Source organism: Artibeus jamaicensis, unplaced genomic scaffold, assembly GCF_021234435.1.
Source record: "Artibeus jamaicensis isolate MK-2021 breed Jamaican fruit bat unplaced genomic scaffold, CSHL_Jam_final contig_585, whole genome shotgun sequence".
NCBI lineage: Eukaryota > Metazoa > Chordata > Mammalia > Chiroptera > Phyllostomidae > Artibeus > Artibeus jamaicensis.
Genome location: NW_026521894.1, coordinates 8,726,299 through 8,749,056, shown reverse-complemented (window position 1 = coordinate 8,749,056; position 22,758 = coordinate 8,726,299). Strand labels below are relative to the sequence as shown.

At 39.0% G+C, this 22,758-nt stretch overlaps 2 protein-coding genes across 3 annotated transcripts in view; one reads left to right on the top strand and one right to left on the bottom strand.

Annotated features, from left to right (window-relative positions):
• The window catches only part of ALKBH8 (alkB homolog 8, tRNA methyltransferase), a 66,086-nt gene extending 54,265 nt beyond the window's left edge, over positions 1–11,821 (bottom strand). The window contains exons 1-3 of one of the 2 annotated variants that reach the window (XM_053670469.1): positions 11,742–11,821; positions 6,581–6,716; positions 2,397–2,634 (exon numbers count right to left, since the gene is read on the bottom strand). In XM_053670469.1, the coding sequence (XP_053526444.1) occupies positions 2,397–2,634; positions 6,581–6,709 (367 nt within the window). In that variant the 5' untranslated portion in view covers positions 6,710–6,716; positions 11,742–11,821. Of the gene's footprint in view, positions 1–2,396; positions 2,635–6,580; positions 6,717–11,679 lie in introns of both variants that reach the window. The other variant, XM_053670468.1, reaches the window with a different exon arrangement.
• Positions 8,855–11,832, top strand: LOC119043623 (uncharacterized). The gene is given in 2 exon segments (XM_053670406.1): positions 8,855–9,383; positions 11,471–11,832. Coding segments are annotated over 2 exon segments (891 nt in total).
• The last annotated feature ends 10,926 nt before the right edge of the window (positions 11,833–22,758 follow it).

The window sequence follows — 22,758 nt, the reverse complement described above, 5'->3', positions numbered from 1 at the left end:
AATAGGAGAGGCTGTCCTAATGGACCCTACAGGACACCTACTATATTAGGCCACCCTACCAAGACAAGGAGTCAAAGCAGCTCTACCTAATACATAGAAACAAACACAAGGAGGCTGCCAAAATGAGGAGACAAAGAAACATGGCCCAATGAAAGAACAGATCAAAATTCCAGAAAAAGAACCAAATAAAATGGAGACAAGCAATCTATCAGATGCAGAGTTCAAAACACTGGTATATTATAAGGATGCTCAAGGAACTTAGTGAGGACTTCATAGCCTAAAAAGATCCAGTCAGAAACAAAGGTTACACTAATTGATTTAAAATAATTCATAAAGAACAATGATATAAAGAAAATGAGGAGATAATAAAACACATCCCAAATGAAACAGTACAAAACTCCATAAAAAGAACTAAACAAAATGGAGACAAGCAATCTACCAGGTGCAGAGTTCAAAACACTAGTTATATGGATGTTCAATGAACTCAGGGGAGAGTAGATGGACTTAGTGAGAATTTCAACAAAGAACAGGAAAAATAAAATGGAGATAGAAAACATAAAAAAGCACCAGTCGGAAATGAAGACCACATTAACTGAAATGAAGGACACATTACAGGGAATCAACAGTGGAGTAGATGAAGCAGAGGATCGAACCAGAGATCTGCAAAATAAAGAAGCAGAAAACACCCAATCAGAACAGCAAAAAGAAAAAAAATGCAAAAAAAATGAGGATAGTCTAAGGAACCTCTGGGATACCTTCAAGCATACCAATATTTGCATCTTTGGGGTGCCAAAAGAAGAAGAGAGAAAGCAAGGAATTGAAAAGTTGTGTGAAAAAATAATGATGGAATATTTCCCTAAACTGGTGAAGGAAATAGACATACAAGTCTAGGAAGCACAGAGTCCCAAACATTATGAACCAAAACAGGACCACATCAAAACACATCACACTTAAAATGCAAAAGGTCAAAGACAAAGAGAGAATCTTAAAAACACCAAGAGAAAAGCACACAGTCACCTACAAAGGAGTTCCCATTAGACTGTCAGCTGATTTCTCAAAAGAAACTTTGCACGCCAGAACAATTGTCAAGGCAAATTTAAGTGATAAAAAGCAAAGAACTACAACCAAGATTACTCTACCCAGCAAAGCTATCATTTAGAATGGAAGGACAGATAAAAGAGCTTCCCAGACAAGAAAAAACTGAAAGAGTTCATCACCACCAAACCAGTATTACAAAAAAATGTTCAAGGATCTTCTTCAAAAAGAAGAAAATAAAGAAGAAAAACATTTCAATAAAATGGCAATAAATACATAACTATGGACAATTACTTTACATGCACATGGATTTTAAAATGCTCCAATAGAAATGCTCCAATTCATACAGAGGCTGAATAGAAAACAAGGCAAGCCCCTTACATAGCAAGCCCCTCTTGCTGTCTACAAGAGACTTTACTTTTAGTAGATTCGAATTACACATAGACTAAAAGTAAAAAGATGGAAAAGTATATTTCATGAAAATGGAAACAAGCAAACACAAAAAGCTGGGGTAGCAATACTTACATCAGACAAAACAGACTTTAAAACAAAGGCTATATAACAAGAGACAAAGAAGGACCCAGCAATTCCACTTCTGGGTGGTTATCCAAAGAAACCCAAAACACTAAATGGAAAGACATATACATCTGTACGCTCACTGCAGCATTAGTTACAATAGCCAAGATAAGAAAGCAACCCCGAGTGTCCATCAATAATTGAATAGATAAAGTGGTACATATATACAATAGAATGTGACCTAGCCATAAAAAAGAATGAAATATTGCCATCTGCAACATGGATGAACCTAGATGTTATTGTGTTGGATGAAATAAGTCAGACAGAGAAACACAAATGCCATATGATTTCACTTATATGTGGAATCTAAAATGCAAATTAAACTAAGAAGAACAGAAACAGCCTCATAGAGAGAACATGTTGACAGTCGGCAGATGGCTGGGGATTTGGGGAAATGGGTAAAAAAGGTGAAGGGATTAAGAAGTACAAGTGGAAGTTACAGAATAGTCATGGGGATGTACAGTGTAGGGAATGTAGTCAATAATGAGGTAATAACTATGTATAGTATCATACAGGTACTAGATTTATCAAGGTGATCATTTAATTAGTCACATAATATCTAATCACTGGGTGGTACATCTGGAACTAATATAATAGTGTATATCAAGTATAATTGAAAAAGAGAAAGTTATTTAAAGCAAAAAAAAAGGAAACAAAGTTTCTCATAATATCTAAAATACATCCCTCTATAAATACATTAGGTTGTCTACACATACTGAAACTCACAACTTATGAAAAGTAAACTCAAACAGAAGCATTTTAAAAAGATACATGAATGGTAATACCTTTTTCCACATAATTCAAGTACAGAATAATCCTTTGTCCTAGATCATCAACTAATTCTTTTCCATTGAGGGAAGCATAGGCTTTCTTGGATTCTTCTACAGTTTTGTATCTCACAAATGAGTAGGGCTTACTGGGTGGCATCAAGAGAGCATCCACCTGTCCGAGTTTCTCCAAAACGGGAAGCAGCTGGTTCCTACTCACACCGTTACCCAAACCACCATTGGCAACAACCAGAATCTTTAAAGAACAAACAAACAAAGATAGTTAACGTGAAAAACTGATATCAACTTGTTTATTTTGAAAGGATATTTTAAAATATTATAAAATAGTATTATTTTAAAATAAGATTTCTACAAGGGTACAATTATTTTTAAAAAGCAGGGGTTCCGTACAGTGGTTATTTGGTTTTCTAATTTCATACAAAGTATGTAAATCAATTTACTATATTTGGGAATTAAAAATACTCTTGTATTTTAAATAATATCGATTTTTTAAATAGGCTTTTCAGTAAAATATTCGTTCTTTATGACCTACATACAAATTAAAAGATAACTTTTACTGTTCATAAATAAAGCTTTAATAAAAGAGAAAGGGGAGGGGAAAAGGAGAAGGAACAAGGAGTTACTAATACTTGAGTTTTGCCAGATACTGGTTATATACCTTGTCCTACTTAAACCTCATGAACATAATCTTCACAACAATTCTACAAACTGTAATACTAGCCTCACTTCATCAAGAAAGAAACTGAAGATCAGAAAATGAGGTTCGGGTACTGATTAGAAGAAGCTGGGTTTCAAACTTACTCCGGTCAGTTTCCAGAACTCACACTTTGGTATCACCATTATACAGTTTTAGTAAAAACTAAAATAAAGGTACTGGCTCAAAGAAAAACCTATTACAGATTATATTAAATATAATACATAGGAAACTTTTCCTCTAGGCCTGAATCATTCATTTTGTAATTAAAATTTTTTCCTTTTTAAACTTTATGCTTTCTTCCTGACATTTGCAGTCCTGCACTAAACTTCATTCAAGGGATTCTGAAGATTACAGCCTAGTGCCCTTCTAATCTCTGCACTTAAAAAGAAAAAAAAAAACACTCTACATGGTGTTAAGATCATTAATTTATGATTCATGACTCCTAAAAAATTTGTAGCATAACAAAAGTAAACCATTGACAGCCTACTCTCATCAGTTCCATCATTTACACCAGATATTGCCCAACTTCTGAAAAAAGTCACATAGCAAATATTTTAGGCTCCACAGGTCATATAAGTCTCTGTCACACAGTCTTGTTTTTACTTAACAACATTTAAAAATGTAAAACTCGCCCTGCCCAGTGTGGCTCAGTTTATTGGGCAGGGTGCCGCGAACAGAAGTGTCTCCAGTTCAATTCCTTTTCAGGGCATACGCCTTCGTTGTGGGTTCAGCTCTGGTCAGGGTGCATGCAAGAGGCACTGATTGAGGTTTCTCTCTCACATCGATGTTTCTCTCTCTCACCTTCTCCCTCCCTTCCCCTCTCTCTAAAAATAAGTTAAATCTTTTTTTTAAATTTATTTTTAGAGAGAGGGGTAGAAAAGAAGAAAGAGAGGGAAAGACACATCAAAGTGTAGTTGCCTCTCACATGCTCCCTACTGGGTACCTGGCCCACAACCCAGGCATGTGCCCTGGACTGGGAATCGAACTGGTGACCCTTTGGTTTATAGGCCTGCACTCAATCCACTGAGCTACACCAGCCAGAGCAATACATAAAATCTTTTTTAAAAATATCAAACTCACTCTTATCTCACAAGCCAGATTTGACCTGAGGATAGTAGTTAGCTGATTTATACTAAATTGGAGATTAGAACATAATGCACTAGTTTTATTATATACAAAATGGGAATATCTAGAACCTTGTTTTAAAAGTATGTAACACAATTGTTATAAAATTGGATAACAAGAAAAGTAAAGTGCTATTCTTTTTTGGGACAACCAATACTTTATATAAGCAAGTATACATGTACCATAATAAACAAACACTGATACAAAACTATAAAATGCAGTGTAAAATTTAGCCTCAGATGGCTTGTCCTGGACCTCATTCAGTGAGGTTCATAAATTAAAATACCAAAATATTTTGGTTATATATATCCATAATTACAAAAACATTTTCATATTCCCAAATCTAAGAAACTGCAAATGTTTTGTAACTGCCAGACGTTTTGGCAAGTGTCCACTGAGGAACTGAGGAGGATGATGTGGTGTGACTTGGAGAATACTAGCAGCACTCAAAGATGCTATCTAAGTGATATGCAGGCAATTCTAAGGGCAAACGACAAAAATTAAAAGTTCAGTGTTTCCTATTATGTATGAGTTATACAATGTAATTAAATGTGATAATTGTTTTATTTATAATTTTCGGCCAAGCAATTTTCCCAAAAATATAAAGAAGAAAATCCAGAAATGTTTTAAAAGTTATCTTCAGTCCTGACAATTTGAAGATCAATGCTCTAGAAAATTCTCACAATGTCCATAAATTTACACAAAAGCCCCTACATTTGTAACACATGGTGAAAACAGCATTTGTTCTCCCGTGGATAGACAACATATAATTAGAGGTCCTTCTATAATTGTATTCTTTTCCCTTAAAAATATTGTAGAGAAAAATATCAAGCCTACATAAGATGACACTTTGGAAGCCACATAGGTAAGAAGAAAGCTTCTAGAGATACAAGAGAAAAGACCAGCCCAACTAAAAACAAAGCTTCAGTGGCAGCAAGGACCCTGAGCGCATTTTTCTTACCACTTCCCTTCATGACCCACGTTGGGAAGAGAAAGCATGTTACACTTGGGAAGAAATGAGTATAGGGTATGTCAGTATAGTTTTCTGAATACCACACAGCTTCAGTGGCTCTTGGAAGAAAATGTTTGCAGACATATTAACCCTAATCTCTTGTCTACCCCACCCCTTTTCAATGTGTTTGGTTTAAATTCTCTGAAATCCTTCGTACATAACAAAATTTAAGTAAGGACCTTTTACCTGCTAAATTTCAACCTTCTTCAACAGAGTACTCACTCCTAAACTGTGACGCAGCACAGAAGACAGCACACACATGATACAAGGGAAAAGCACCAGTACTGGTCTAAGAGACAAGAGACCTAAATTTTAAGCCCAGCTTCACCTTCTCAGTTGTTGTCTTTGATCCTCAATTAAACGATGGCTAAGCTTCCTTCCTACTCTTATCCTACATATTAAGAATACTTGATATATTTTCCCTGGCTGATGTAGCTCAGTGGATTGAGCACGGGCCTGCAAACTAAGGGATTGCAGTTCAATTCCCAGTCAGGGCACATGCCTGGGCTGCAGGCCAGTTCCCAGCAGGGGACACATGAGAGGCAACCACACATTGGTATTTCTCTCCTTCTCTCCTTCCTTTCCCCTCTAAAGATAAATGAATAAAATCCTTAAAAAAAAAGAATACTTGATATTCACATGGTAGTAAGTACTATCATGTACATGTTCTCTTAGAATCTAACAATCCAATGGGATAAAAAATATGCAAAACTCTGTCCTTTCGAATTAAGAAAGCTGAGGTTAAAAGATGCTGCTCATGTCCAAATAAGTAGGAGATCTAAGAATCAAAGTAAGTTTTTCTCATTCATGGCCCAGGAAGTCTCAGTCCCACAATATGTAATTATTGCCATGAAAAGGCTTTGTAAATAAAAATTTAATACATAAAAAGTGTTTTTTTGCATATAGTCAAAACACGTTATACTACAGATGAAGAAGAAAAGGGAGAAGACTATAACGATCTAGCTTTAGGTTTCAGCCACCTAATATCAATGGACATATCACAACCCCCAAAACCTTAGTTTTCTCATCTATCTCATAGGGATTTTTAGGAAATTAAATATAATAAGGGATGCGAGTACATTTTATAAACTGTAAACAGTGGTACAATTCAGACATACCACAACTTCCTCTCAATCAACCAACATAATCTATGGAAATTCCAAATACGCTAAGGCTTTGTCCAAAAATAAAAAGTTAGCAGGTCCTAACGTGTATATTTAATAAAGACGTAATACATGACCAAACAACTACAGCCTTCTTCTCTGAGCAATTATTAATAAATATCCCTCTAACACATTAACATGGCAATACATTTACATTCAAATGGTAAGAATAGTTGTAGGTCACCTGAGTGGCACAGGATACTGTTTCAACACCTTCATGTCTCAGCAAAGTATGCCTGGCTTTACTCTGTTTCCTTAAGAACTTCTTCTCAGTTTTGTTGAGTTTGCAATTTCTTTGATGGTTGCTATCCATGGCAATACTGGGGGGAAAAAAAGCACAAAATGTCAACCTTAAGAGTCCTGAAGGGGCAGTTACATTGATGCTATTCATATACTCTATAGTTCATAAATATTTCTACATGACAATTTTTTTAAATGCTTACGTTACCTTTTACCAACCAAAAGAAATGAAAACAGATGCATGGATGATAAAGAAATACTTAGGTAACAAAGATGTGAAAACATCTAACAGCATCTCTTAGGGTTCTACAAAACTTTCCAATGCTCCAGCTCTATTAATTGAGCTATTTTACCATAAGTGACATATTCCTTTACTTATAAAGTTCTAGGTAAAATGTGCCACAGGCAAATTCTACAAACATAATGTTAGGAAAGAAAAAAAAGAAACAAAACAAAAATTCCCAGAAGAATATACAGTATAATTTCATTTATTTTTATTTTTTTTATTTTTATTTTTTTTAATTTCATTTACATAAAGTTCAAAACCCCAAAGTAAAGCATAGAGTGTTTAGAAATATATATAGCAAAATGCAAAGACAAGCGAGGAAATGATAATCACAAAGTTCAGGAGAGAAGTTTTTCTGGGAGGAAAGAGAGGAATGTGATATGAAAGAGACACATAAAGTCATCCTAGGTATTTCTTAAGCTAGAGAGTGTTAAAAGGAGAGGGGTATCTCTCTTTTTTAACATCTATCTCAAGAGGTTAGAAAGTTGTAGGAGACATCATTAGATGGGAAGGAGGTAGTAGCTATAGGGATATTTTTAACATTGCACTAATTATAATGTTTCTTTCTAATGTATGTCCATGGCCCTGACTGGTGTGGCTCAATGGACTGAGTACCAGCCTGTGAACTAATGTATGTCCCCTTCTACCAGGCTATGAGTTCCTTGAAAACAGGGATTAAATTGTATTGTTTTTGTTTGTTTCCGCAGAGCCTTCTGCAGTGCTATAAGACAGTGTAAGTATGTTTAGGGGTTCAAGTTCAAAGTTCAAATCTCAGCTCTACCACTTAAGCTAATCCAGTGTGAGTTAATTATTTATTTCTGTGCTTAGGTTTCTTCACCAATAAAATAGGAATACTGCCTGTTTGGTACATAACTCCATCCAAACCCTGGACTAAAAAATCTGACTAAACTCTAGCATCGTTTACAGCAGCATAAAGCCAAGTCCCTAGAATGACCCCAGCTACTCATTAAAATGTCCACCTGAGAAAACTCAAAATGCTGCCAGGACATTTCACTATTAATTCTAGGAAAATCTGACCATAGACTCCTGACCCTACTTTCTTAGTGCATGCACGAAAAAGGGCTTACGATGCTAAGTATGTATCGCTTGCAACTCAGAAATGTCTCAGAGCCATTCCTTCGAAATGCAATCATTAGGAAGGAAAGGACCTGGCTCCCAGTCTCTGTGGGAGGATAGAATCAAACTCTGATCATTGCCAACAGCAAACACAGCTGGCTGACTTGCATTTGCAGTGACCAACCTTTTCCACTCCAGGAGGAGTAGGGTGGAACAAACAAAAAAAAAACAACCTGGAATTTATTTATAAAAAATTGTGTCTTTATTACATGTTTAAACTAGTCACCTTCAAAGTACTCTCCATTTGATATAATACACCTATCAAGATTTTTTTCCACTGCTCAAAACAGTTTGTGAACTTGTTGATTTTGATGCCTTTTCGAGTGCTTCTGCTGTTTTTTGTTTCACCTCTTCCACATCAGCAAAACATTTCCCTTTGAGGACTTTTTTCATCAGGGAAACAAAAGAAAGTCACTCAGAGCGAGATCAGATGAATAGGGAGGATGGGGCACAAGGGTCAATGCTGGTTTTGGTCAAAAGCTGCTGAACACTCAGCACAGGTGGGCAGGTGCACTAGAAAATCACCCATGAAGAAATGGACAAAAACGCTGAAACAGTCTTCAAAAAAAATTCACTGACGACAAAGCAGCCTCTTACAACACCACCAGCTGGTACACCGATACAGATGGGTTCCTAGAACACTTGCCATGTTGGGGAAGCCTGAACTACAAGGGGCCCAACCTCCAGAAGATAATTACAGGAGCTTTTTTAGGGATCCCTCCTCATATTTTCAATTCTCTCTGACACTATTATGTACCTCATTCTAAGCCCTCCCCATTCTCCCTATAAAATAAAATGAGGGTTGAGCCTTCAGAGGGCTTTCTGCAGACAAAAATTGCTTTGGCCAGTGATTTCTACTGGTGCTTCTACATTGGGCACAAGGGCAGGTTTGGACACGAGTTTCTGGAGTTCGAGTTCCAGGCAGATGTAAAACTTAGATAAGCCAACAACAGCCATTATAAAAATGATGTCATGATCGGAAAAGAGGTCTGCATACACAAGAGTATAATGGAAGAAATGATGAGAATTATTGATGACAGTGAAATTACAAAGGAAGATGATGCTTTGTGGCCTCCCCCTGACAGGGTTGGCCAACAGGAGCTTGAAATTATAACTGGAGATGAACACATTTCTTTTACTACATCAAAAATAGGTTCTCTCATTGATGTAAATCACTCAAAGAATCCCGAAGGACTTCAAGTATTTTACTATTTGGTACAGGACCTGAAATGTTTAGTTTTCAGTCTTACTGGATTACATTTCAATATTAAACAATCTAAATTATATGTTTTTGAAGCTGTTTTTATATTTAATCAAGGGATTGGTAAGGGGGAGTTGTCATTTACAATATTGGGATTTTTATGTATGTGAAGCAAACACATTTTTTGTATGCAAATTGAAAATAAGAAAATATATAAACAGGCTTAATGGTTGTCTTCACTTGTGTTCAAGTGGGCTGGACAGTGCCCACACACATTAAATTCTGTAAATAAAAGTGCCTTTTATTTGTTGAAATTTTGCTCCAATAAAACTTACCAAAGCCTGAAAAAAAGTGAATTTGTGCAGCTCTTTCCTTACTGTTAGTAGTTACTGAATAAAAAGTTTTTACTGCTTTAATTCATGTCTAGCTGTGTTAATCCTTGACACTATCACATAACTGTTAAAAGGATTAAATACATCTGTTACTAAATTAGTTTCCAGAAGAGCCAGATCAGAATGGTTTAAGAAGAAAAGCTGAGGACCCTCAAAGGAACTATCTTATTGCCATTCCATTCGCAGGTCATCATCTTTGGAAGGGCATCTTTGTTGTATGCAATGGAAAACAAGGGATGAATGCACTAATTTTTTTCTTAGTACGTAACATGAGCAAAGACTGCAAAGTGAAAGAAATGAGAAAGAAAAATGTTGTAAACATCTTTTAAAAAGCCTGACATTAAGAGTTCAGCGCCAGCAGGTGGAGCCTCCTGATCACATTTCTGTCATTCCCTTTCCTTTCTCCTCCACTCAGTCATACAGTATCGTTACATGTGAAGAAACAAATCTCAACAGCTCTGGAGGCTCATTCGTTCCCCATTCCGGTGACTTGACAATGCACCAGCCCAGCAAGTCTGAGTCACCTCAACAAGGAATAATAAGTGGATACCAGTTGTTGAGCTCTGGAGATGGCCCCTTTCTGACAAGGCCACATCCCTGCCCAAGGAATTTCCACTATTGCACAAAGGCTTGGATGCTCCTTGCCATGTTGCGGGAGTGTTATGGGATGTTATAGGAGGGAGGTCACTATTCACTGGAATACTACCTATTTGAGTCATCTCATCATGTCCAGCCTAAGCACACTCTCTATAGGATAACAAGAGTTTAGAGGTCACACATGCTCTGCTAGTAAGTTTAACCCCAATATACTCAATTGGATATTGCCCTAAGTGGTAACAGTAGTGTGTCCACACCCTCCTTGAATAACAGAATGCCTACAATGAACCAAGCACTATAGACAAACATTCCTATGCTTGTATATAAATTATACTTAACTAACAGCAAAGATTAGAAAGAACTTAAATTCCTATGAAATGAGGCCTGATTATGAAGTACAGGACAGATATACAAGGTATACATACAAATCTCCAGGACATACAAGAAATTTGTGATATGGGTTACCTTCAGGAAAAGGAAATGGGCGGATTGGTGTGGGAATGAAAGGGAGCTTTTCTCTTTTGTAACTTTTGAATTTTATAGCTAATCAAATTGTACTGCCTATTTAAAATTTTTTAATTTAAAATAATTAGAAAAAATTGACCCCATCATTTTTTATATCACCCCCTTTTAATTCTTTGAACACCTACTCTCTATTTTTATGCCCTCACTAATTTGTTTATTCTCCATCTTCCTCCTCTAATTTACTAGGAAGTAAGCTCAACGAAAGGGGACATTTGTCTGGATTGTTCACACTGTAGCACTCAGCATCTAGAACAGAATCTAGCACTTCATAAATGTTTATTGTGAAAGCCTAAACTTAAACTTACTAACCTTGCCATCTTACCTCCTAAACCTCTTCTTCATAATTCTGAAATCGGTGGCTGCCTTAAATGCTTTCATTAATACTTGGTGAGCATCTCTATCTCTGTTGTTGTCACTTTGTGATACAACTGCTTGTTTGTGTGTTGCGCTCACCCAGAAGGCTGTCATCAACTTAAGGGGGCAGCCTTGACAGCCTGGCATACAGCAGGCGCTAAGTATTTGTTAACTGAACTCAAAACCAAAAGCTGACACTAGCCCACGGGTCTCTGGGATTACTCTAATAATAACACAGGAAGATTCAACTGTGTGAGTTACCAGACCTCTAGAAACGCCTTTCCTTCACTGGATTGGTACGGGCCATAAAACCCCAAGAAGCGCCGAAATAATACCCCCCAGGTTGCAACCGCCAGTTCCCAAAGGAAAAACTGATTGACACAAACGTCACATGGGCATCTGCACTAAACACAAACACATGCACTTCAAACATTGACACAACCACCCAACAGAAAGACAACCTACTACCCAGGGAACACACCAGAGTAACGCTGGGGACGTTAAAGAGCGACTATTTCCGGTCATGCCCGCGAGTAAGAAGTGCCACAAACCTTCTCCTCTGCTTAGGGGAGGGTTCTCGCGACGTGGGTGCTCTCTCCTTCGCCAGACTCACCCATCAACCACAGGAAGCTGCCGAGGGTACTCGTAAATCACCTCACCAGGGCGCAGCCACGTTGGAGAAGACTGCACTACATTTCCCATGAATCTGCAGGGTGACGAAGAGAGCTCCCACAATCCCCTTCGCCTTTCCCAGGGCTCCCGAAGCTGTCGTTCTCTGTTAAGTTCTCTGTTAAGCCGTTTGGACAGTAGATCTTTCTCTGTTACGGTGAAAGTTCGCTTATTTGGGGAAATATAAAGGGTTGGGAATGCAGCTTATTTAGGGTAGCTCCCCAGAGAGACACGGCTAAGCAGATTTGTGTTCCTCGGTCCCTCAGTAACGCACCCCTCTCTTGGGCTCTTTGTGCTCCTCTTCTGAATAGTCGAGGAATGGGCGTGGGCCCCGGAGTCTGAAAGATGACATTGCATGGGTGAGAGAGAGGGAGGTGAATATACGTGAAGGTGACAGGGGAATGGTGAGTACCCCAGAGTGGTAGAAAGAATGTAGAGGGTGGTAGGACAGGAAAGGTGGGTTGCGCCAGATTATAGAAGATTATATAATTCTATTCTGCAGGCGTAAGGGGGTCCCTGGAAGGAATGGAGCAATATAACCAGAGCTTCTCGTGGAATGCAAAAGGAGAGACTGGAATTAAGACGACTATTTAACAGGCTGTTGCAATGGTAAAGTGGAAAGTGGAATTATTAACTGGTACACAGCAGTGGCAGACAGGAAAAATTTGAAATAAAGAGACAGCAGAGAGTGATGATTAGCCATTGTTCCTGCTCTAATGTTATTTGTATGTTGTAAATATGCTTTAATCATTGTGCCCATGTTGGATTTTGACCTATCAAGTGCAGGGAAGGAATCGTTGGAGAGGAAATTACTGTACTTCCTGAAGTCTCAATGCAATACCGTTATCCACACCCACACAATAGACTATCAAATATGTTAAGTCTGGCTGATCGGTCAGTGTCATTAGTGGCACTGACAAAAGACTGCTGTTTGAAGAAATGGTTTGTATGAAGAACAGACTGCAAGTGAAAAAGTTGGGAGGCAGATAGGCAGCCATTGCGATAGTCCAGGAAGAGCAGTGAGGTTAGAACTGAAAAGCAAAAGTAAAACTAACATGTAGGCAGAAGAGGTCAGATCCATACAACTTTGCAAACTACTGAAGAGGGCATAGGGAAAACCCTCCATCAAGGTCTTGCTTCAACACTACCAGTTGCTTTCAAAAACATGTTTTTATAGGACTTCCTCTTATGATGGAAATGTTCTATAATGTGAGTTTTCCAATATGATAGCCACAGGCACATGTGTCTTTTGAGCATTTCAAGTATGGCTAGTACATCTAAGGAACTGAAGCTTAAATTTTTTTTTAATTATAAATACCTGCATGTGACTACTGGCTACCAAATTGAACAGCAATGTAAAATATTCCCCTATCTCCTATTGGCCAAATTCAATTATTTCATTTCTGTATCCATCCTACTTGAAGGTACTGAAGCTTTTAAAACTTTTGAAACACGTAGCCTCCTTGAAATTGCTCTCACTTGGCTCTCTTTACACATTCTAATCAATTGTTTTCAGAGTTTTTCACTAGCTTCCCTCCCTATTTCCCCAATTAAATGCAGGCAGTGCTTCCAGTTTTGTGTCTGAACCTTTTTTCTTAGTCCACAGTCTTCCCCTGGGTGTCTCCCTGAGTTTTGATGAGATTTGCAGGTCGTACCCTAATACTTATTTTCAGGCTTGACTTTTCTTTCTTCAGCCCAGGCTTCCATTTAGGAGTTTAGTTTAGTTTAGTTTAGTGAAAACAATATGGACATTAGAGTATAACCTGAAGTGGAAACTACAAAGTAGCATTTACATTTTGGGATTAAAGTAATAATTAACTACCACACCTAAAGTAGCTGTAAATGGTTGTTCATTCCTTTTCCAATCTTCTGCTCCTAAATTACAGGCCCAAATTTCCAACAGCCTACTGTATGTCCTTAGGAAAAGGTGGGTACATGTAAAATTGTGCATGCAACCCTTTTTTTGCAGGCCTTTATCTTGTCTCTCAGAGCAGGTGTTTCCTTGAGCCAGTTTTTAGTTACATTAAGACCCTGTTTTATTTATTATATGATTCCGATGTCTTCCATAGTCTTGTAATAATAGGAATTCAATAAATGTGGAACTGAAAAGGAAATTAATTTGAAGATAAACTTTATCTTCACCTGTGCCAAAAGCTTTCCATGGTGATGAATAATTCTTCAAAGGTGTTGCATGCTGACCTAATGACTCTTAGTAAAATCCTAGTCTCAGCTTCAGTCCTATAGGTATCTAATGCAGGGGTTGGCAAGATTTTTCTCTGAAGAACCAGATAATATTTTCGGCTTTGTCTCTGATCACATACTATGGCTTTGTTTTGTTTTGTTTTGTATAAACAACCCTTTGAAAATGTAAAAAGCATGCTTAGCTCCTCTGGCTTACACCAGTGGGATTTGGCTCATGGCCTATAGTTTGATGACCCCTGGACCTTCTTTTTGGATGACTCTATAATCCTAAACACAGTCTCAGGGTGAAGCTAAGATTGGCATCACCACTGAAGACATTTATTGTGAATTACAGTATAAATAAATTTAATTAGATTAGCTGACACTGCATTTTAAAGCTTGGAAAAGTTGAGGTCTGTCCTACAGTTGAGTTCTGGAGATTAAGGCTAGGAGAAGCATATCAGTTAGAATTGCTTTTAGTTGCCAATGAGAGGAAACTGGTCCGATTGCTTAAATAAATAGCTGTTTTTCCTCATATGACAAGCTATCAGGAAAGAGTAATCACTGGCCTTGATTCTGCTATTCAAAAATGTCATCAAGAACCCAGGTGCTTTCTAGTCTCTTGCTCCACCATCCTTGGTATGTTAACTTTTTATCCTCATTCTTGATGTTTCCTGGTGTGAGGTGACTATTGCCACTCCAGACAACTTGTCCACATACTAGCACTTCTAGCTGGAAAAAGGCAGGAGAGTCTCTGTCTTTTCATCTGTGGGAGTGACTTTGCCCGCAAGTCCCCCAGTCCACCACGGATGAAAGTAAACACTACCAAGCATGATCTGCTTGGGGAGGAGAGGTGGCCAGTTTCTCAGGGGAAAAAGGCCAGGGGCCCCTTCCTCCAGGGGCTTTTATTGGGTTATAATACACAGGAATACAGGCGGCAAGGATCAAACAGTAGATAACATTTCAAAGAAATCTGAGGGCTTAGTCTGAGTCAGAGTCTGTCAGGAAAGGGGTTGCAGAAACTTTGGGAGACATACTCATTTCCTGATCAGACCCTTAGCATATGAATGAAAACACTCTTCGAAAAGCAGGTTTCACAGGATTTTTAGGAATTCTTTCTTATGCCAGATTTATTCTGGATACCGCTCTAGCAAGGCAAGGAGCTGCACCACCTTGCCCATCATAAATTTTTAGGCTTGAGTGGATTAGAACCAGGAAGTGTTTCTCCCAGAGAACATGGGGACTCGGGCTATGTCACATAGCCGGGGGCAAGAGTCTATTGCTCCCTCTTTGTCTCAGCCCCCCAAGTTCTTCCATGAAGGCCTCCCAAGTGATCATGTCTGGCTTAGGTTGCCCCCCACTGTGAGGAGTCTTACCCATCATCAACATCGACCATGGTTTGGGGGCATGGGGAGTAAACTGAGGCAGCATTTGCTACCAGAGACAAGCCTTGTCTCCTTGTGGCTTGCAATCCAGAGGTCACTTACTCATCCTTAGCCATGGGGGGGTAGCTACAATTCCTGAAACCAGGCAGAGTAGTACCCAACATTCATCCAAGAAATAAAGCTGCCAGTGGGCCCCCCCCTGTTACTTTGATCACACATGGGTTACATCACAGGTAGAATAATGGGCCCCCAAAGATAGCCACACTCTAATCCTTGGAACCTGTGACTATGCAGATATGATTAAATCTACAGGCCTTAAAATAAATTTTCTAGAGGCACAGTACAACCCCACGATTTCTCAAGAGCCGAATATTTTCTCTGGCTTGAGCAAGAGAGATCAAGCAGAAGTCAGGTCCCAAGTGTGAAGGACCATGAGGTAAAGACCATGTGCAAGGACGGGAGAAAGGCTTCTATGAGCTAGGGGCAGCCCCCAGCTGATGGCCAGCAAGGAAATGGGAACCTCAGTCCTACAACCAAACAAAGAATCCAACAAAGACCTGGATTCTGCCAACAATGTGAATAAGCTTTCCAGAACATCTTGATAAGAGCCTGGCCAGCAGATGATTTAATTCTGTCCTTATGAAACTTAAAGATGAGAAACCAAACGAGTCAACCCAAACTAATAACAAACAGAACTGTGAAATAATAAATGTGCTGATTTGTGACAGCAGCAACAGAAACTATTCCACATGCTCACCCCAGACCAATCACTTGCTAAAGGAAGGAGAATTGCTGTGGCTGCTTTAGGACAGTCATGATTAATTCCATGAGGCTGGGATAAGGCCTGTCCCTGAGATCAGGACACTTTGATAGACTACACTCTATCTGCAGAAAAATAAAGTTAGGGTTCTATTAGCAAGAAAAATGCGGGCAGTTAACAGGATGTTTCAGAAGGGAGTTAAACACAGTCTGTCTTGCTTATTATAATCTGATTTGTCTCAAAACCTAAGAGAAGGGGATGCTAGAAGGGTAAGCACTCCCATAAGCAATAAAGCATTCAAAGGTAGAATTGCAATAGCTATTATATTTCTACTTCAAGGTTCATCAGTCAGGAAAGGTCAAAAGTGTTCCCAACAATTCTTGAAAACATATGTTTTTACTGTGGCTCCAAAACGTGATACCGTCTCACTGCAGGTTCACTGCAGTTTCACATTCACTTCCTGTATTCATGAGGTTTCTAATTTCCCTTCCCCTTCTCCTCAACCCAGATCATGTTTGCTTTGGGCTACCCTCTGAATTCCCCCCCCCATGTCCCCAGAGGCAAGGGTAGTAGTTTTGCTTTTTTTTCTTATTTATAGTTAAAAAATAATACTTCCATTCCTCAGTCTTTCCTCTCCACTTATTCTTTTGCTACTTACTTTATCCCTCCTGAGTAAATGACAAATTTGTATCAAATTTCCTTTTCAAATTTTGGCTTCTCTGCTGCTTCCCTCGATCGCTGGCTTCTTGCAACTGCAGCAAGAATGCATTATATGAAACCATTTCATGTTCACTGTGATGTTTCCTGACTCAATGGATTATTCATGCTGTGGTGATAAAAGTTCAGTGAAAATTGTAGTTTTACAAGTCATATGGTGAAAGTAATCTCATGCAGTAATTAGAGGAAAAGTAACCAAAATATATGTATGAGAAAAGAAAAGGGGCCAGCCTTCTAATTCGTAATACAGGCTATATAAAACTCTGCTTTGAAGATTTAGTCAGTTCCAAAAAAGGATGTATTTGTCAAGCATTAACCTCCACCCCAGAAATGGTTTATTTATTCTTGAAGTTGAAGTCCTGCTTACTTCATAATTGTTTTTTGCATCATACTTTCAAGTAGAAGAGAATTAAGAGAGACAGTTGAGGAAAATCTTTAAGGCAGCCAGAGGAGTGGGATTTGTGGAATTTTAAAGGTTATGATAAAATGGAACGATTTTCAAAAAATGTTTTCTTTAACTCTACAAGAAAAAAATCTCTTAAAAGTTTAGAAACAATTCATTAAAAATGTCTAACTACTTTGATGGTTTCTTACTGTCATTAAATCTCTCAAAATACAAAGATACTTGCTTAAAGAGGGTAAGCTTCCCCACTAACTATACTGGGTGCCAGTCATTTCGTATCTGTATGATCATCTCTGTTTTGGGGAGCAGAATTTTTGTTATAGCTGATTAGATGGTCTCTTAGCTTTTAATTGTATTATGGCTAACTAAGACTTTAGGGTAAGAGCATCAATTTTGCCATTTTCTATTGGCTATTTGTACTTGAATTATTGTCTTTATTCATCTTCACTGTAGGAAATTTAGAATTTTCTAACACACTTGTTCATTTTGCAAAAATAGTTTTTGGATTATATAAGCATTTACCAGGCACAAAAAAATTATGGCTGCTTACAGTAGAGGAGGGAGGATGCCAGAGGCAATTCCCCTGCCTGCACACTCCCACTCCGCTCTTCTTTTAGAGCTCCTCTCAAAGTCTGTGACCTGTGGCAATCAGACATGCAGCAATCAGACATGCAGACTTAATTAAGCCTTCGGTATACTAAAGGTGAGTGAAGATCAATTTGCTTTAGATAAAACCATAGATAGAATTTCCAACATAGTCTTCCAGATGCCAAATTTGTACATACCGCACATTTGAGGCCACTGCACTAACTCGTGTTTCTCAGAGGATGGTCCTTAGACATGCTGCGTTAAAGTCACCAGAGAACTTGTTAAAAACACAGAGTTTCATCCCTGGCCACATGGCTCACTTGGCCGGAGCATCATCCCATACAGCAAAAGGTTGCATGTTCGATCCCCTGTCGGGGCACATACCTGTGTTGCTGGTTCAATCCCTAGTCTGGGTGCATACTGGAGGCCACTGATTGACGTTTCTCTCTCACATCAATGTTCCTCTATCTCTAAAATCACTAACACCTATCCTCAGGTAAAGATCTTTTAAAATGCAGAGTTCTAGCCCCCAGTGGACATGAGTCAACTAAAAGCAATTACAAATCGTAATGGTCTCTGAACCCCAATCAACTACAGTGTTTATTTCAAAATCTCTGGGGCCAGGGCGCTGCGATTGGCATACTGAACAATCAACCCTGCTGCTTTCGCAAGTGTTCAACCACTGAATAAACACATTCTGTATTATTCATCAACATAGAGCTCTTTAAAACTCTGCCCCAGAGTAACAAACGGCTGTGTTTTTAATATATTTGGAACTTTTATTTTATGTGAAATGTTTTAATTTTATAAAATACAAGGGACGAAGAAACCAGATGATACACTGCTCAGATTATCAAATTACTGAAGGATGCATAAAATTGTCTCAAAAATTCTAACTATTGGCAAGTCCACATTCCATTTTATAAATATAGCAATTGTGACTTAAAGTGTATAAGACATCTAAGTAGGAAATATGTTTTTAAGGCAAGATAACAATTTATTTAAACACTCCTATACAAGGAATCTAAACATACTTGTTAGTGCTTATGCACTCTTGCACACAGGCACGTGCACAGACACACAGGCGCACACATAGGTGCACACACAGACACAGTCTCTTCAGAAAGGCCCATTTCACGTGTGGGAGGACCCCAGTGTGTTGCCAGTTGGAAGAACATACCAAATTGTTTGACAAAATTCTGAAGGACAAGATTTTGCTAACACAAGCCTTTCTGGGCCAAACGTAGTTGGAGGCAGTTTTAGGAGTGATTTACATTGATGTCTGTGTCCTCACATGAATAAAGGGGCTCTGTTTTATGAGTTAAAAATGATCTACTACTGCCTTTCAGTGAGGTATTAAAGTCCTGAACACTTAACATACATTATTATTTAGTCCTAACCAAAACAACTCTAGGAGTAAGTTTTATGCTCTCAACTTTACAAATGTGGGGTCCGAGACTCTGGGAGGTTAACCAGCCTTTCCAGGCTTACACAGATACTACAGGGGCAGGGGTCCAACTCAAGGTCCCTCCTCCTCCCAACTGCATGTATTACGCTGAGGGACACCACTGCAGAGAAAATGTCTTTTTGGAAATTTTGAAGTCTATTCAAACATTTATAAGACAGATACAGATATGGCAAACATGAGAAATGTTTTAAGTAAATAGTTACAGCTTTTAAGCAAGTATTATACATGCAAGAATAATTTACACAGCATAAGTTTTAAACCTTCAATAAAATAGTATGTTCTGAGTCTTAATTGAAAGCGTAGGTACTATATTATTAATTTTTTAAAAGATTAACAGCATTAATTTTCTTATGTTCTTCTTTTGTTCCAGCTTTGTGTCAGGAATAAAATGGGCTATTATCATTTTCTCTCCTATTTGAAATCATGGCTTAGGGGGCCAAGAGGTTAATAGGAAATTAATTACACCTAGAATTTACTTTTCAACATCTTTAGGAAACCTGTTGACAGTCTCAGGGTGAATAATTAATAATTAATTAGCATTGATTATGGAACTCTACATGAAATTTAACACACTATAATGGAAATAGATAGCTTTGAAAAAACATCTGAAATAAGAAACTTGGTGAAGTTGAATTATTGAGGTGGTGATACAGGTAGACCATGATCTCAAGTTAAAAAACATTTTCCATCTCTATCAAAATAATTGTTTGGGGCTTCTGAGTCTCTAACAGACTCCTTTTGTCATCCCCTTTATTACAAATTCCTCTGTAGTTTTAAATGCTCTTTCAGTCCAATGAATATAAATGTTATTGTGACAGTGGCTTTGTGTTCATTGGTTCTAATATAACCCATGGAGACAGGGGTGAGGTGAAGCAGTTAGTCAAGCCTTCCCTGAGAATTCAGGAAACAGAGGTGTTAGGGATAAATTGTTAAAGATACAGCGGTATAGGACCCAAAGAAATACAGTGAGTTCGTAGCCACATTCCTTTCAATGCAGGGAGCACCTTTGACCAGGAGATGGCAGCAGTGGAAGCAGCAACTTCCAGTACAAAGCATCCTGGACAAATACCAATACTGAGAAATCAAGATCCTGTCTCAAGAGGACAGGGATGCATAGGTTCTTTGATATTGATGTTTTAGGATTCTTAGGATATAATCCCAGCAGTGGAATTGCTGGGTCAAGAGTTGGAAGCAACCTAGGTGCCCATCAGTAAATGAATGGATCCAAAAATTGTGGTACATATACACAATGGAATTCTATGCTGCAGAGAGAAAGAAGGAGCTACTACCCTTTGCAACAACATGGATGGAACTGGAAAGCATTATGCTGAGTGAAATAAGCCAGGGGTTGAAAGACAAATACCATATGATCTCACCTTTAACAGGAAGCTAAACAACAAAACAAACAAGCAAGCAGAAAAAAAAACAAAAAACAAAGACACTGAAATAGAGAACAAGGGGATAGTGACCAGATGGGAGAAGGAAGGGAAGTTAAGGGGCAAATGGGGGAGGGATTTGGAGGAACAAATAGGAAGGACACAGGGACGAGAACTAAGGGGGGTGGAAATGGGAGGGAGGTGGGGAGCAAGGGGCGGGGGAGGCTGCGATGGGAGAAATAGACAAAAAACTGTACTTGAAAAATAACTAAATAAAATTTAAAAAAAGATTTAAGCATAATAAAGTTTAAGGATTAAAAAAGGCAAAAAAGCCCTGGCTGGCGTAGCTCAGTGGATTGAGCGCGGGCCTGCGAACCAGAGTATCGCGGTTCAATTCCCAGTCAGGGCACATGCCTGGTTTGCAGGCCAGTTCCCAGCAGGGGACTCAAGAGAGGCAACCACACATTGATGTTTCTCTCCCACTCTTTCTCCTTCCCTTCCCCTCTCTCTAAAAATAAATAAATAAAATATTTAAAAAAAAAAAAAAGAGGACAGGGATCACCAAAGGCGTGCGACTCATACGGAAGCCTTGAGGAGATACGTCGTCACTGAAGTGATCCCAGACTTCTCCCATTCAGTGTCCAAAAAGGAGTCTAAAAACGAAAACCAAGGTTAGGAATATTGAGCAGATGTTACAAGCCTTGGTAACAAAGGGTCACTCAAAAATCCGTCCAGTTTTATACCAAGAAAAATTAACCAGAAATTATAGAATCCAAAGCACTACAATAATATGCAGAAAGTTGAACAAGCCTTAAAAGAGCCACAAGTCACAGAGCAAATAGCAAATTGGAAATAAAAAATGTTGACACATTTTTGCGGCCAGTGCGAAAGGTCTAAGAGGGGCCCCTGGACCTGCCAATTAATAAAGTAGTGGAGGGGAGCACATTGGCAGGAGCTCTGCAAGGACTGGGGTCTGTTCTAGGAGGTATTTTGGCACTGGAGCCACTATCACGTCTTGTGGGTAGTTCAGTCATTGGGCCAGACTGAAGGCGTCTGTGAGAGCAACTAAAATGGAATGGTATAGATCACAAACGCCCCCTTCCTTTTCATTAGCTGTTGAAGTGAACACAGGGATGATAAATGAAACCAGGGGGTTCATTAATCAGATAAAAGAAGTCTAATGAATGATTTTCCCAATATCTTGAAGAGGTGGTTGGGGAGGGAGGAAGGGGTAAAAGGAGAGATAGTATGGGAAGGAGTTCACTTCTGTATAATGCCTTGCGTTCTTGGTCATGCCATTTGAAAAAGTATGGCCGAGTCTCGAGATGAACTAGGACTCGGCATCAGAGGCTCAGCACAGCCCCAGGTCCACAGCCGTGCTCTTAGGTCTCCTCTTTTGTGTCAGGATCCAAGCTCACACTCTCCTGGTCAGATCAGGTTTGGAACAAGGGTTTGGCAGAGACTGTCCCAAGATAAAGGATGGCAGGTAGTTGAGATCAGAGTATTCCACAGCCAGAGTACCCTGGGGTTTTTTCTTACCCAAATGGGGCAGTGTGATACAAAGGGGTTCTTAAGGATTTGGGCTTCAGACTTTGATCACCATGACCTGAGTCCCTGGAGCACAGAAAACATGGTGCGAACACTCCTTGCACCGGAAACACTGATGGGAAGACTGGGCATATTGCCACCAGCTGTGGAATGCTGGTCTCTACACTGAAAGAACCTAGACCAGGGGCGTTGAACTCATTCTCACCGGGGGCTACGTCAGCCTTCAGGTTGCCTTCAAAGGGCCAAATGTAATTTCAGCTCCTTAACAGTTAAGGAGTAGTCACATTTATACAGTCCTAAAATTATTTCAGCTTTGAAGGCAACCACGAGGCTGATGTGGCCCCCAGTGAAAATGAGTCTGACACCTGGCCTAGACTATGGAAGAGACAACATTTAAAGGAAAGCCCAGTTCTCAGGTGAGTGGGGTTTGCATCGGTTATGCCAAGCCAAATCATCACTAGCACGTGTGCCTGATGGCAGTGCCTGCCGGTGAGGTCCTACATGCTCCTGGATATTGAGGCTACAGTCAATAGTC